Consider the following 16,035-nt stretch of genomic DNA (forward strand, 5'->3'; position numbering starts at 1 on the left):
ATTGAGCGCTTACTATGTGCAGAGCACTGTACTAAGCGCTTGGGAAGCACAAATTGGCAACATATAGAGACAGTCCCTACCCAACAGTGGGCTCACAGTCTAAAAATCAGGATGGACACAGTTCACATCCCTCCCGGGATCCCACATCCCACAGAGACCGATATAGGAAAGAAGAGAAACTAGTTCAAAGAACTTTGGCGGGGAAATGTTTCTCAGTAACACCTTTGTACTCATCATTATCAACATGGAGGGTTTACTGTGTATGCAACAGCACTGCACTTGGGAACAGAAATAGAATTACAAGGCACAGATTTCTCCTTTCAAAATCCTTCTCCCTGAGAGGGGTAACGTCAAAATGAATTTAATTGTAAATTAAAACCTGGAAGCAAAACGGGCTTATTGTCACTTCCAGCGAGAAGGGAAACAGGGTTGATGTACTCTAAGCAAGGAAGAGAATAAGAATCTAGGAAACACGAGATTATAAAGTAATAATATTTCTTAAGCACTTACTACGTGCCAAGCACTGTCGATCAGGGTGGCAGAGTCCCTGACCCACATGGGATTCAGTCTAAGTAGGATGGAGGGCAGGTATGGAGTCCCCACTTTACAAATGAGGAAACTGATGTCCAGCGAAGTTGTGTGACTTGTCCAAGGTCACACAGCTGACAGATGGCAGAGCAGGGATTAGAACCCGTGCTCTGACTCTCAGGCTGATGTTCTCTCCACTACGCCATGATGCTTGGCTTTAAGGAGGGATAAGCTTTATCTTATCCATCCCCTCTTATCCATCCCTCTCCATCCCCCCATCTTACCTCCTTCCCTTCCCCACAGCACCTGTATATATGTATATACGTTTGTACAATTTATTACTCTATTTATTTATTTTACTTGTACATATCTATTCTATTTATTTTATTAGTATGTTTGGTTTTGTTCTCTGTCTCCCCCTTTTAGACTATGAGCCCACTGTTGCGTAGCGACTGTCTCTATATGTTGCCAACTTGTATTTCCCAAGCGCTATGTACAGTGCTCTGCACACAGTAAGCGCTCAATAAATACGACTGATTGATTGATTGATTAAGCTACCCGAGAAAAATCGATTTTGCTTTGACGCGTCCTGTTAGAATTAAATTCCTGTTGGGCTTCTGAATTACCTGTTTAAATCCACAATATACTTATGCACGCTCTGAAAAGCCAAATAAAATCTCGTCACTATCTCTATGTTGTTTTCACGAAACTCTTCATCTAAATCCAACAGCTCTGGCTTTGCTTCCAGCCTGCTCTCCCACATCTCTGGCCCCTAAGAAGAAAAACAAACAGGTGTAAAAACACAATCTAAAAAGTACTTCTTGGCACTTGGAGGATTCTACGACAACCATGACCACTGGTCTTATGGCATGGAAGACACATCAGCAGAGAAGTGGATTTTTCGCTGTCAGAGACTTGCATACATTGAAAAAAGTGAGATGGAGATATGGGACCTGAATATTTTCATCAGTACGGACTATAAAACCTGAGTCCCAAAGTGAATTTCCGACCCTAAAAGAGTCGGTTAGCCGCCTCTACCCTGCGCGGCAGTGCGGACGGCTGAAATGAACAGCTCGGGATCTAAAATGAATCTGTCGCCTCGAAAGATTCGGTTTGGCTGCCTTCACCGATTGGATTAATTTAATGACTTGCTACCCCCATTTCCCTTTGTGAAGCATGGACACGGTAATGGGCTTTCCCAAATTCCCAGTGGGTCTCTCCTTGTCATAATTCCCAAATCCACTGTTCATTCAGTCATATTTATGGAACTCTTACTGTGTGCAGAGCACTGTACTAAGCGCTTGGGAAGTACAAGTTGGCAACATAGAGAGACGGTCCCTACCCGACAGTGGGCTCGCAGTCTGGACGACAAAACAAATCAACAAAATAAAATAAATAGAATAAATATGTACAACTAAATAATAAATACTTCTAGACTGTGAGCCCACTGTTGGGTAGGGACCGTCTCTGTGTGTTGCCAACTTGTGCTTCCCAAACGCTTAGTACAGTGCTCTGCACACAGTAAGTGATCAATAAATACGATTGATTGATTGAAATCCGTACAAACATATATACATATATACAGGTGCTGTGGGGAGGGGAAGGAGGTAAGGTGGGGGAGAGAAAGGAGGGGGCTCAGTCTGGGAAGGCCTCCTAAATAGATGAATTTAGATAAATTTAAAAATTTATAAAATTCATATTTATGTTATATTTATAAAATCGATAAAATTTAAAAATGTACAAAAATAGATAAAAAAATAAACACTAGATAAAATGTCACTGAGATTTATGGTCTTGTTCCAACCCCATTCCACAGCTCTCTTTTTCATACCATTAAATTCACTTTTCTCGTCAAATCAATCATATTTGTTGAGCGCTTACTGTGCGCAGAGCACTGTACTAAGCGCTTGGGAAGTCCAAGTTGGCAACATAGAGAGACGGTCCCTACTCAACAGCGGGCTCACAGTCTAGACAACAAAACAAAACATATTAACAAAATAAAAGAAATAGAATAAATATGTACAAATAAAATAGAGTAATAAATCCGTACAAACATATATACATATATACAGGTGCCGTGGGGAGGGGAAGGAGGTAAGACGGGGGGGGGACGGGGAGGGGGAGAGAAAGGAGGGGGCTCAGTCTGGGAAGGCCTCCCAAATAGATGAATTTAGATAAATTTAAAAATTTATAAAATTCATATTCATGTTATATTTATAAAATTGATGAAATTTAAAAATGTACAAAAATAGATAAAAAATAAACATAAGATAAAATGTCACTGAGACTTACGGTCTTGTTCCAACTCCATTCCACAGCTCTCTTTTTCATACCATTAAATTCACTATGCTCGTCAAAATCAATCAATCAATCAATCACATTCATTGAGCGCTCGCCAAATCAATCAATTGCATTTATTGAGCGCTTACTGTGTGCAGAGCACTGTACTAAGCGCTTGGGAAGTCCAAGTCGGCAACATAGGGAGACGGTCCTTACCCAACAGCGGGCTCACAGTCTAAAATCAATCGTATTTATTGAGCGCTTACTGTGTGCAGAACACTGTGCTAAGCGCTTGGGAAGTCCAAGTCGGCAACATAGAGAGACGGTCCCTACTCAACAGTGGGCTCACAGTCTAAAATCAATCGTATTTAGTGAGCGCTTACTGTGTGCAGAGCACTGGGCTAAGCGCTTGGGAAGTCCAAGTCGGCAACATAGAGAGACGGTCCCTACCCACCAGCGGGCTCACAGTCTAGAAGGGGGAGACGGAGAACAAAACCAAACATATGAACAAAAATAAAATAAATAGAATAGATATGTACAAGTAAAATAATAATAATTATGGCATTTGTTAAGCGCTATGTGCAAAACACTGTTCTAAGCGCTGGGGTGGGGATACAAGGCGATCAGGTGGTCCCACGTGGGACTCACAGTCTTCATCCCCATTTTCCAGATGAGGGAATTGAGGCTCAGAGAAGTGACGTGACTTGCCCAAGGTCACACAGCAGACATGTGGCGGAGCCGGGATTCAAACCCATGACCTCTGACTCTAAAGCCCGGGCCCTTTCCACTGAGCCACGCTGCTTAGAGTAATCATCATCATCATCAATGGTATTTATTGAGCGCTTACTATGTGCAGAGCACTGTACTAAGCGCTTGGGAAGTACAAATTGGCAACACATAGAGACAGTCCCTACCCAACAGTGGGCTCACAGTCTAAAAAACCAATACGTACAAACAATATCTACTGGTCAAATCACCTCATCTCTAGGGAACAGGATCCGAACACCTGTCCGAAAGAGGCCTGCTCTGCCGGGAAATGTCAGTTGAAGACCCGGGGGCTTACCTTAAAGTAACTGAAATCAAATATGATATCGCCATATTTCTGTTGATCGGCTTTGTCTCTGAGCCTGAACACCCCGGGGATGAATTCCGAGAGGCGCAGGAGCTCAGCAATGATGGCGTTGCCACGGGAGACGATGCGCAGAACGGCCTGCCCGCAGAGATTGTTCTCAGCGAGGAAGTCCACCATCGTGAGGAAAGGCCAGCCGGGCTTCGGCGGGCGGGGGGTGGGGGGGGGAATGTTTCAGCCCCTTCCTTCCCCAGCCGCAATCTTCCCACCATCCGCTCAAGAGTGGAGTTCTTGGGAAGTGAACGCTCCGTTAAGGAATCTGGATTAGAAAGGACACATAATAATAAGAAAGAAGAAGAAGAAAGAAGAAGGAAGAAGAAGAAAGAAGAAGAAAGAAGAAAGAAGGAAGAAGAAGAAAGAAGAAAGAAGAAGAAAGAAGGAAGAAGAAGAAAGAAGGAAGAAGAAGAAGAAGAAAGAAGAAGAAAGAAGGAAGAAGAAAGAAGGAAGAAGAAAGAAGGAAGAAGAAGGAAGAAGAAGAAAGAAGAAGAAGAAGAAGAAAGAAGAAAGAAGAAGAAAGAAGGAAGAAGAAGGAAGAAAGAAGAAGAAAGAAGAAGAAAGAAGGAAGAAGAAAGAAGAAGAAAGAAGAAGAAAGAAGGAAGAAGAAAGAAGATGAAAGAAGAAGAAAGAAGAAGAAGAAGAAAGAAGAAGAAGAAAGAAGAAGACAGAAGGAAGAAGAAGAAAGAAGAAAGAAGAAGAAAGAAGAAGAAAGAAGAAGAAAGAAGAAAGGAAGAAGAAGAAAAGGAAGAAGAAGAAGAAAGAAGGAAGAAGAAGAAAGAAGGAAGAAGAAGAAGAAGAAAAGGAAGAAGAAGAAAGAAGGAAGAAGAAGAAGAAGAAAAGGAAGAAGAAGAAAGAAGGAAGAAGAAGAAGAAGAAGAAGAAGAAGAAGAAGAAGAAGAAGAAGAAGAAGAAGAAGAAGAAGAAGAAGAAGAGCATTTATTAAGTGCTTACTATGTGCAAGGCACTGTTCTAAGCACTGGGGAGGTCACTTCCCTGGGCCTCAGCTACCTCATCTGTAAAATGGGGAGACTGTGAGCCCACCGTGGGACAACCTGGTCACCTTGTAACCTCCCCAGCGCTTAGAACAGTGCTTTGCACATAGTAAGCGCTTAATAAATGCCATCGTTATTATTATTATTATTACGAGGTGATCAGGTTGTCCCACCTGGGGCTCACAGCCTTAATCCCCGTTTTACAGATGAGGGAACTGAGGCAGAGAAGTGAAGGGACTTGCCCAAAGTCACACAACTGACAATTGGCGGAGCCGGGATTTGAACCCATAATAATAATGGCATTTATTAAGCGCTTACTACGTGCACAGCGCTGTTCTAAGCGCTGGGGAGGCTACAAGGTGATCAGGTTGTCCCTCATGGGGCTCACAGCCTTCATCCCCATTTTACAGATGAGGGAACTGAGGCCCAGAGAAGTGACGTGACTTGGCCAAAGTCACACAACTGACAACTGGCGGAGCCGGGATTTGAAAACATGACCTCTGACTCCAAAACCCGGGCTCTTTCCACTGAGCCACGCTGCTTCTCTATCATCATTGGATGGCAACGGGAATAAAAGAATCAATCAATCAATTGTATTTATTGAGCACTTACTGTGTGCAGAGCACTGTGCTAAGCGCTTGGGGAGTCCAAGTTGGCAACATCTAGACACGGTCCCTACCCGACAGTGGGCTCACAGTCTAGAAGGGGGAGACGGAGAACAAAACCAAACATACTAACAAAATAAAATAAATAGAATAGATAGGTACAAGTAAAATAAATAGATAGAGTAATAAAGATGTACAAACATATATACAGGTGCTGTAGGGAAGGAGGTAAGACGGGGGGATGGAGAGGGGGACGACGGGGAGAGGAAGGAAGGGGCTCAGTCTGGGAAGGCCTCCTGGAGGAGGTGAGCTGGAGTAGGGCCTGAGAATAATAATAATAATATTATTATTATAATTAACATTATTATTAATTATTATTAATGGAATGGAGGCCTTCCCAGACTGAGCCCCTTCCTTCCTCTCCCCCTCGTCCCCCTCTCCATCCCCCATCTTACCTCCTTCCCTTCCCCACAGCACCTGTATATATGGATATGTTTGTACATATTTATTACTCTATTTATTTTACTTGTACATATCTATTCATTTTATTTTGTTGGTATGCTTGGTTTTGTTCTCTGTCTCCCCCTTTTAGACTGTGAGCCCACTGTTGGGTAGGGACTGTCTCTATATGTTGCCAATTTGTACTTCCCAAGCGCTTAGTACAGTGCTCTGCACACAGTAAGCGCTCAATAAATACGATTGATGATGATGATGATGATAATAATGCTGGCATTTATTAAGCGCTTACTATGTGCAAAGCACTGTTCTAAGCGCTGGGGAGGTTACAAGGTGATCAGGTTGTCCCACTTGGGACTCACAATCTTCATCCCCATTTGACAGATGAGGGAACTGAGGCCCAGAGAAGTGAACAGGCTTCCCCAAGGTCACACAGCCGACAGAGAACTACATCTTCTTCCAATATCATTCCTAAAATCATCGCGTTCATTAACTTGAGCCTCATCAGGGATAGACACTGAGCCTGCTGACCCTATATTCACAGTCCTTGCTTAATAAATACCACACAGGTGTACCTTGCCCCCAAGCGCTTAGTACAGCGCTCTGAGCACAGTAAGCGCTCAATAAACCCGACTGAATGAATCTGAAACTCAGTTGCACATTGCCGTCTCCTGAGACCTCAGAGGCCCCTCCGTTCTTTGGTCTGACGTTATTCAATCATATTTATTGAGCGCCTACTGTGCGCAGAGCACTGTACTAAGCGCTTGGGAAGTACAAGAAGAGAAGCAGTGGGACTCAGTGGAAAAGAGCCCGGGCTTTGGCGTCAGAGGTCATGGGTTCAAATCCCGGCTCCGCCACTTGACAGCTCTGTGACTTTGGGCAAGTCACTGCACTTCTCTGGGCCTCAGTTCCCTCATCTGGAAAATGGGGATGAAGACTGTGGGCCCCACAGGGGACAGCCTGATCACCTTGTAACCTCCTCAGCGCTTAGGACAGTGCTTGGCACATAGTAAGCGCTTAATAAAATGCCATTAATATTATTATTATTCGAATCCTGGCTCTGCCACTTGTCAGCTGTGTGACTTTGGGCAAGTCACTTCCCTTCTCTGGGCCTCAGTTACCTCATCTGTAAAATGGGGATGAAGACTGTGAGCCCCCCGTGGAACAACCTGATCTCCTTGTAACCTCCCCAGTGCTTAGAACAGTGCTTTGCACATAGGAAGCGCTTAATAAAATGCCATTATTATTACTATTATTCGAATCCCGGCTCCGCCACTTGTCAGCTGTGCGACTTTGGGCAAGTCAATTCACTTCTCTGGGCCTCAGTTCCCTCATCTGTCAAATAGGGATGAAGACTGTGGGCCCCACGGGGGACAACCTGATCACCTTGCAACCTCCCTAGCGCTTAGAACAGTGCTTGGCACATAGTAAGCACTTAATAAATGCCATCATTATTATTATTTAGACTTTTAGACTCTAAGCCCACTGTTGGGTAGGGACCGTCTCTATATGCTGCCAACTTGTACTTCCCAAGCGCTTAGTACAGTGCTCTGCACACAGTAAGTGCTCAATAAATACGATTGATTGATTATTGTTATTATTACCCCAGCGGTTGGAACAGTGCTTGGCACACAAGAGGCGCTTAACAAATGCCATCGTTATTATTATTATAAGGATGACCCCAACGCTTAGAACAGTGCTTGGCACACAGGAAGCGTTTGACAAATGCCATGCTGGTGAGTGGAAGCTGCCCTGGGGGTCAGGGGTCAGAGGTCGGGGGTCAGGGCGCCCCCCCGCTTACCGTGGCCCACAACGACCCCCGCCGGCCTGCCCTCCCGACTGGCGTCACGTGATCTGGGGGCGGGGTCAGGCGGAGCGGTGACCAATGACGGGTCTCCCCTGCTCCCTTCCCCTGTCACGTGATCCTCGGGGGCGGGGCCGGGCGCGGCGGCGACCAATGACGGGGCCCCCCTGCTCCCCTCCCCTGTCACGTGATCTGCGGGGCGGGGCCGGGCGCGGCGGCGACCAATGACGGGCCGCCTCCGTCTGCCACGTGATCTTGGGGGCGGGGCCGGGAGGAGCAGCGACCAATGACGGGGCTCCCGGCTTCTTCCACCTATCATGTGATGGGGAAGGGGCGGTCCCTTAGTGCCCCCGCCCTCCTGCTGTCACGTGACCGTGGGGCGGGGCCGCGCGGAGCGGCGACCAATGACGAGGCTCCCCGGCCGCCTCCGCCTGTCACGTGGTACGGGGGCGGGGCCTGGCGGAGCGGCGACCAATGACGGAGCTCCCGGCTTCTTCCACCTATCATGTGATGGGGAGGGCCCCGCCCCCCTTGCCTGTCACGTGACCGTGGGGCGGGGCCGGGCGGAGCGGCGACCAATGAGGAGGATCCTCCCTGGCCGCCTGAAGGAGCGGCGACCAATGACGGAGCTCCCAGCTTCTTCCACCTATCATGTGACGGGGAAGGGCCCCCCCGCCCACTCCTTTACCTGCCACGTGACCGTGGGGCGGGGCCGGGCGGAGCGGCGACCAATGAGGAGGCTCCCCGGCTCCCTCCGCCTGTCACGTGACGGGGGGGAGAGGCCGGGGTGACGGCGCGCGGCGGCGCCGGGCGATGACGTCATCCCGCGGTCGCCATAGAGACCCGGAGGGGCCTGGGACCAGGTAATCATCATCATCATCATCATTGGGGGGTCTGTTAAGCGCTTCCTATGTGCCAAGCACTGTTCTAAGCGCTGGAGGGATACAAGGTGATCAGGTTGGCCCCCGTGGGGCTTACAGTCTTCATCCCCATTATATTCCTTCATTCATTCGTATTTATTGAGCTCTTCCTGTGTGCAGAGCACTGTACTAAGCGCTTGGGAAGTCCAAGTTGGCAACATCTAGAGACAGTCCCTACCCAACAGTGGGCTCACAGTCTAGAAGGGGGAGACAGACAATAAAACATATTAACAAAATAAAATAAATATGTGCAAGTAAAATAAATAGTCATCATCATCATCAATCGTATTTATTGAGCGCTTACTGTGTGCAGAGCACTGGACTAAGCGCTTGGGAAGTACAAATTGGCAACATCTAGAGACAGTCCCTACCCAACAGTGGGCTCACAGTCTAGAAGGGGGAGACAGACAACAAAATGTATTAACAAAAGAAAATAAATATGTACAAGTAAAATAAATAGAGTAGTCATCATCATCAATCGTATTTATTGAGCGCTTACTATGTGCAGAGCACTGTACTAAGCTCTTGGGAAGTCCAAGTTGGCAACATCTAGAGACGGTCCCTACCCAACAGTGGGCTCACAGTCTAGAAGGGGGAGACAGACAACAAAACATATTAACAAAAGAAAATAAATATGTACAAGTAAAATAGAGTAATCATCATCATCATCAATTGTATTTATTAAGCGCTTACTATGTGCAGAGCACTGGACTAAGCGCTTGGGAAGTCCAAGTTGGCAACATCTAGAGACAGTCCCTACCCAACAGTGGGCTCACAGTCTAAAAGGGGGAGACAGAGAACAAAACCAAACATACTAACAAAATAGAATAAATAGAATAGATATGTACAAGTAAAATAAATAGAGTAATAAATCTGTACATACATATATCCGTATATACAGGTGCTGAGGGGAAGGGAAGGAGGTAAGATGGGGGGATGGAGAGGGGGACGAGGGGGAGAGGAAGGAAGGGGCTCAGTCCGGGAAGGCCTCCTGGAGGAGGTGAGCTCTCAGTAGGGCTTTGAAGGGAGCCCTAGGGAGCCTCATTTTAATCAAGCAATCAATCAATCGTATTTATTGAGCACTTACTGTGTGCAGAGCACTGTACTAAGCGCTTGGGAAGTACAAGTTGGCAACCTATAGAGACAGTCCCTACCCAACAGTGGGCTACAGATGAGGCCCAGTGAAGTGAAGTGGCCTGCCCGAAGTCACACAGCTGACAATTGGCAGAGCCGGGATCTGAACCCATGATCTCTGACTCCAAATAATAATAATAATAATAATAATGGCATTTATTAAGCGCTTACTTTGCGGAAAGCACTGTTGTAAGCGCTGGGGAAGTTACAGGGTGATCAGGTTGTCCCACGGGGGGGCTCACAGTCTTCATCCCCATTTTACAGATGAGGTCACGGAGGCACAGATAAGTTAAGCATCTTGCCCAAAGTCACACAGCTGACAATTGGCGGAGCCGGGATTTGAACCCCTGACCTCTGACTCCAAATAATAATAATAGTAATGGCATTTATTAAGCGCTTACTTTGTGGAAAGCACTGTTGTAAGCGCTGCGGAGGTTCCAGGGTGATCAGATTGTCCCACGGGGGGCTCACAGTCTTCATCCCCATTTGACAGAGGAGGTCACTGAGGCACAGAGAAGTTAAGCAACTTGCCCAAAGTCACACAGCTGACAATTGGCGGAGCCAGGATTTGAACCCCTGACCTCTGACTCCAAATAATAATAATAATGGCATGTATTAAGCGCTTACTATGTGGAAAGCACTGTTGTAAGTGCTGGGGAGGTTAACAGGGTGATCAGGTTGTCCCACGGGGGACTCACAGTCTTCATCCCCATTTTACAGATGAGGTCACTGAGGCACAGAGAAGTTAAGCAACTTGCCCAAAGTCACACAGCTGACAATTGGCGGAGCCGGGACTTGAATGCATGACCTCTGACTCCAAATAATAATAATAATGGCATTTATTAAGCGCTTACTATGTGGAAAGCACTGTTGTAAGCGCTGGGGAGTTTACAGGGTGATCAGGTTGTCCCCTGGGGGACTCACAGTCTTCATCCCCATTTGACAGAGGAGGGAACTGAGGCCCAGAGAAGTGATGTGACTTGCCCAAAGTCACACAGCTGACAAGTGGCGGAGGCGGGATTTGAACCCATGACCTCTGACTCCAGAGCCTGGGCTCTTTCCACAGAGCCACGCTGCTTCTCATGAGCCCATAGTGCATTACTTTTAGAGAAGGAGCGTGGCTCCGTGGAAAGAGCCCGGGCTCTGGAGTCACAGGTCATGGGTTCAAATCCCACTCTTCCCACTGTCAGCTGTGTGACTTAACTTCTCTGTGCCTCAGTCCCCTCATCTGTAAAACGGGGATGAAGACTGTGAACCCCCCGTGGGACAACCTGATCACCTCGTTAACTGCCCCGACGCTTAGAACAGTGCTTTGCACATAGTAAGCGCTTAATAAATGCTATCATCATTATTACTTAGGGCGAGTCACTTGACTTCTCTGGGCCTCAGTTCCCCCATCTGGAAAATGGGGATTAAAAAACTGTGAGCCCCCCGTGGGACAACCTGATCACCTTGTAACCTCCCCAGCGCTTAGAACAGTGCTTGGCACATAGTAAGCGCTTAACAAATACCATTATTATTATTATTATTATTATTATTATTATTATTAATCAAGAGCACTAACGAGGTGCCTCAGTACAATGCTCTCTCCCCAGTAGGTGCTCAATAATTACTGACAGTGACCGCAGAAGTGGCAGAGGATCTTGAAGGAAAAAAAACACCGTGGCCTAGTGGTTAGAACACAGTCCTGGGAGCCAGAAGGAGCTGGGTTCTAATTCCCCCCCCCCCCCCCCCCCCCGCCACTATCTGCTGTGCAACCTCGGGCATGTAACTTAACTTCTCTGTGCTTTAGTAAAATGAAACTGTGCCCAACCTGATTATCTTGAACCTACTCTAGGGAAGCAGCGTGGCTCAGTGGAAAGAGCCCGGGCTTTGGAGTCAGAGGTCATGGGTTCAAATCCCGGCTCCGCCACTCGTCAGCTGTGTGACTTTGGGCAAGTCACTTCACTTCTCTGGGCCTCAGTTACCTCATCTGCCAAATGGGGATTGAGACTGTGAGCCCCACATGGGACAACCTGGTCACCTTGTAAATTCCCCGGCGCTTAGAACAGTGCTCTGCACATAGTAAGCGCTTAATACATGCCATTAAAAAAAAATAGTAAGCACAAAGCAAGTACCATGAAAAAAAAATTCAAATTAGGCTCAGCCTAAACCGTATTACTACCTTCAATCGATCAATCAGTCGTATTTATTGAGCGCTTACTGTGTGCAGAGCACTGTACTAAGCGCTTGGGAAGTACAAGTTGGCAACATACAGAGACAGTCCCTACCCATCAGGTGCAGGTAAATAAAGTAAAAGCCATTCCAACTTATTTACCTCCTCCAAGGTATGTTAAAGGGGCTGGATATCAATTGAAGCAGCGTGGCTCAATGGAAAGAGCACGGGCTTTGGAGTCAGAGGTCATGGGTTCGAATCCCGACTCCGCCACATGTCTGCTGTGTGACCTTGGGCAAGCCACTTAACTTCTCTGGGCCTCAGTTATCTCATCTGTAAAATGGGTATTAAGACTGTGAACCCCACATGGGACAACCTGATCACTTTGTATCCCCCCCCAGCGCTCCGAACAGTGCTTTGCACATAGTAAGCGCTTAACAAATGCCAACATTATTATTATTATTATTAGAATAACTCACTGACAGTATCAGTTCATGTTGCCTGCCCCTGTAGTATGTTTAAACACTGTAGAAATTAATTGAAATGGGTTAGTTAGTGGCCTCAGCCGAGTTTATGAATGCTGAATTACTTCCCTTCACTGATAAAGAAGCACCAGGCAGATTATTGATTTGCCACAGAGGGAAAAAAAAAAGTCTCTGTTCAAATAACTAGGATTTAGGTTGTTTGGAAGGATATCAACATTATCTTATCTGTCTCTCCAGTATGAGCAAAGATATGTTTTTGTGTTTTGAATTTTAGTCTTCTCTGCAAGAAAGCTCTTTTTCGTTTTCGTTTTGTACTTCCCAAGCGCTTAGTACAGTGCTCTGCACACAGTAAGCGCTCAATAAATACGATTGATTGATTGATTGATTTTCACCATGTCTTGAAAACTTGTTTGGAAGGATATCAACATTATCTTATCTGTCTCTCCACTATGAGCAAAGATATGTTTTTGTGTTTTGAATTTTAGTCTTCTCTGCAAGAAAGCTCTTTTTCGTTTCGTTTTGTACTTCCCAAGTGCTTAGTACAGTGCTGTGCACACAGTAAGCACTCAATAACCACGATTGATTGATTGATTGATTTTCACCATGTCTTGAAAGCTTGTTTGGAAGGATATCAACATTATCTTATCTGTCTCTCCACTATGAGCAAAGATATGTTTTTGTGCTTTGAATTTTAGTCTTCTCTGCAAGAAAGCTCTTTGTCGTTTTTGTTTTGTACTTCCCAAGCGCTTAGTACAGTGCTCTGCACACAGTAAGCACTCAGTAAGCACGATTGATTGATTGATTGATTTTCACCATGTCTTGAAAACTTGTTTGGAAGGATATCAACATTATCTTATCTGTCTCTCCACCATGAGCAAAGATATGTTTTTGTGTTTTGAATTTTAGTCTTCTCTGCAAGAAAGCTCTTTGTCGTTTTTGTTTTGTACTTCCCAAGCGCTTAGTACAGTGCTCTGCACACAGTAAGTGTTCAATAAATACGATTGATTGATTGATTGATTGATTTTCACCATGTCTTGAAAACTTGTTTGGAAGGATATCAACATTATCTTATCTGTCTCTGCACTATGAGCAAAGATGTGTTTTTGTGTTTTGAATTTTAGTCTTCTCTGCAAGAAAGCTCTTTTTTGTTTTCGTTTTGTACTTCCCAAGCGCTTAGTACAGTGGTCTGCACACAGTAAGCGCTCAATAAATACGATTGATTGGTTTTCACCATGTCTTGAAAACTTGTTTGGAAGGATATCAACATTATCTTATCTGTCTCTCCACTATGAGCAAAGATGTGTTTTTGTGTTTTGAATTTTAGTCTTCTCTGCAAGAAAGCTCTTTTTCGTTTTCGTTTTGTACTTCCCAAGCGCTTAGTACAGTGGTCTGCACACAGTAAGCGCTCAATAAATACGATTGATTGATTTTCACCATGTCTTGAAAACTTGTTTGGAAGGATATCAACATTATCTTATCTGTCTCTCCACTATGAGCAAAGATATGTTTCTGTGTTTTGAATTTTAGTCTTCTCTGCAAGAAAGCTCTTTTTCGTTTTCATTTTGTGCTTCCCAAGCGCTTAGTACGGTGCTCTGCAAACAGTAAGTGCTCAATAAATACGATTGATTGATTGATTGATTGATTTTCACCATGTCTTGAAAACTTGTTTGGAAGGATATAAACATTATCTTATCTGTCTCTCCACTATGAGCAAAGATATGTTTTTGTGTTTTGAATTTTAGTCTTTTCTGCAAGAAAGCTCTTTGTCGTTTTCGTTTTGTACTTCCCAAGCACTTAGTACAATGCTCTGCACACAGTAAGCACTCAATAAGTATGATTGATTGATTGATTGATTTTCACCATGTGTTGAAAACTTGTTTGGAAGAATATCAGCATTATCTTATCTGTCTCTCCACTATGAGCAAAGATATGTTTTTGGGTTTTGAATTTTAGTCTTCTCTGCAAGAAAGCTCTTTTTCATTTTTGTTTTGTACTTCCCAAGCGCTTAGTACAGTGCTCTGCACACAGTAAGCACTCAATAAATACGATTGATTGATTGATTGATTCATTTTCACCATGTCTTGAAAACTTGTTTGGAAGGATATAAGCATTATCTTATCTGTCTCTCCACTATAAGCAAAGATATGTTTTTGTGTTTTGAATTTTAGTCTTCTCTGCAAGAAAGCTCTTTTTTGTTTTCGTTTTGTACTTCCCAAGCGCTTAGTACATGCTCTGCACACAATAAGCGCTCAATAAATATGATTGATTGATTGATTGATTTTCACCATGTCTTGAAAACTTGTTTGGAAGGATATCAACATTATCTTATCTGTCTCTCCACTATGAGCAAAGATATGTTTTTGGGTTTTGAATTTTAGTCTTCTCTGCAAGAAAGCTCTTTGTCGTTTTTGTTTTGTACTTCCCAAGCGCTTAGTACAGTGCTCTGCACACAGTAAGTGCTCAATAAATACGATTGATTGATTGATTGATTGATTTTCACCATGTCTTGAAAACTTGTTCGGAAGGATATAAACGTTATCTGTCTCTCCACTATGAGCAAAGATATGTTTCTGTGTTTTGAATTTTAGTCTTCTCTGCAAGAAAGCTCTTTTTCGTTTTCGTTCTGTACTTCCCAAGCGCTTAGTACAGTGCTCTGCACACAGTAAGCGCTCAATAAGTACGATTGATTGATTGGTTTTCACCATGTCTTGAAAACTGGTTTGGAAGGATATAAACATTATCTTATCTGTCTCTCCGTTATGAGCAAAGATATGCTTTTGTGTTTTGAATTTTAGTCTTCTCTGCAAGAAAGCTCTTTTTCGTTTCCATTTTGTACTTCCCAAGCACTTAGTACAGTGGTCTGCACACAGTAAGCGCTCAATAAATACAATTGATTTTCACCATGTCTTGAAAACTTATCTCTGATTAGAGAAGCAGCGTGGCTCAGTGGAAAGAGCGTGGGCTTTGGAGTCGGAGGTCATGGGTTCAAATTCCGGCTCCACCACTCGTCAGCTGTGTGACTTCGGGCAAGTCACTTCACTTCTCTGGGCCTCAGTTCCCTCATCTGTAAAATGGGGATGAAGACTGTGAGCCCCACGGGGGACCACCTGATCCCCTTGTAAATTCCCCAGCGCTTAGAACAGTGCTCTGCACATAGTAAGCGCTTAATAAATGTCATTATTATTTGAGGGCAACAGAAATGTAGGCATTTTCCAAAATTTGTATGTAAAATAAGGTTTCTTGTGTACTATAGAGTGATTACAAAGGAGTTTGGGAAATTGAAAAAGGGTAGAGAACTTTTCTCCTTAATCGCCTCCTACCCAGGCGTTCACCGCTATTCTACCCAGGCGTTCACCACTATTATATTCCTGCTTTAATGCTTCTACTAATAATAGTAATAATTGTAGCAGTTTAATCACTAGTTGCCAAGCACTGTACTGAGCTCATGGGTGGAGGCAAGGAAGACACAAATGATAGGATCAAGCCCTCCAGCCCCATTCTGAAGATTGATGCATGCCGTACTGGGGGGCTTGAAACGGATAGATATCGGT

At 44.8% G+C, this 16,035-nt stretch overlaps 2 protein-coding genes across 2 annotated transcripts in view; one reads left to right on the forward strand and one right to left on the reverse strand.

Annotated features, from left to right (window-relative positions):
* WASHC5 (WASH complex subunit 5) overlaps positions 1-7,853 on the reverse strand; it is a 64,242-nt gene extending 56,389 nt beyond the window's left edge. The window contains exons 1-3 of the mRNA XM_038760349.1: positions 7,788-7,853; positions 3,872-4,196; positions 1,155-1,300 (exon numbers count right to left, since the gene is read on the reverse strand). Of these exons, the coding sequence (XP_038616277.1) occupies positions 1,155-1,300; positions 3,872-4,057 (332 nt within the window). The 5' untranslated portion in view covers positions 4,058-4,196; positions 7,788-7,853. The remainder of the gene's footprint in view (positions 1-1,154; positions 1,301-3,871; positions 4,197-7,787) is intronic.
* Positions 7,854-8,566: 713 nt separating this feature from the next.
* Positions 8,567-16,035, forward strand: part of NSMCE2 (NSE2 (MMS21) homolog, SMC5-SMC6 complex SUMO ligase) — a 185,496-nt gene continuing 178,027 nt past the window's right edge. Inside the window, exon 1 of the mRNA XM_038760457.1 lies at positions 8,567-8,653. The gene's annotated coding sequence lies outside the window, so the exon portion shown is untranslated. The remainder of the gene's footprint in view (positions 8,654-16,035) is intronic.

The sequence above is a fragment of the Tachyglossus aculeatus genome, chromosome 18 (assembly GCF_015852505.1).
Source record: "Tachyglossus aculeatus isolate mTacAcu1 chromosome 18, mTacAcu1.pri, whole genome shotgun sequence".
NCBI classification, from domain to species: domain Eukaryota; kingdom Metazoa; phylum Chordata; class Mammalia; order Monotremata; family Tachyglossidae; genus Tachyglossus; species Tachyglossus aculeatus.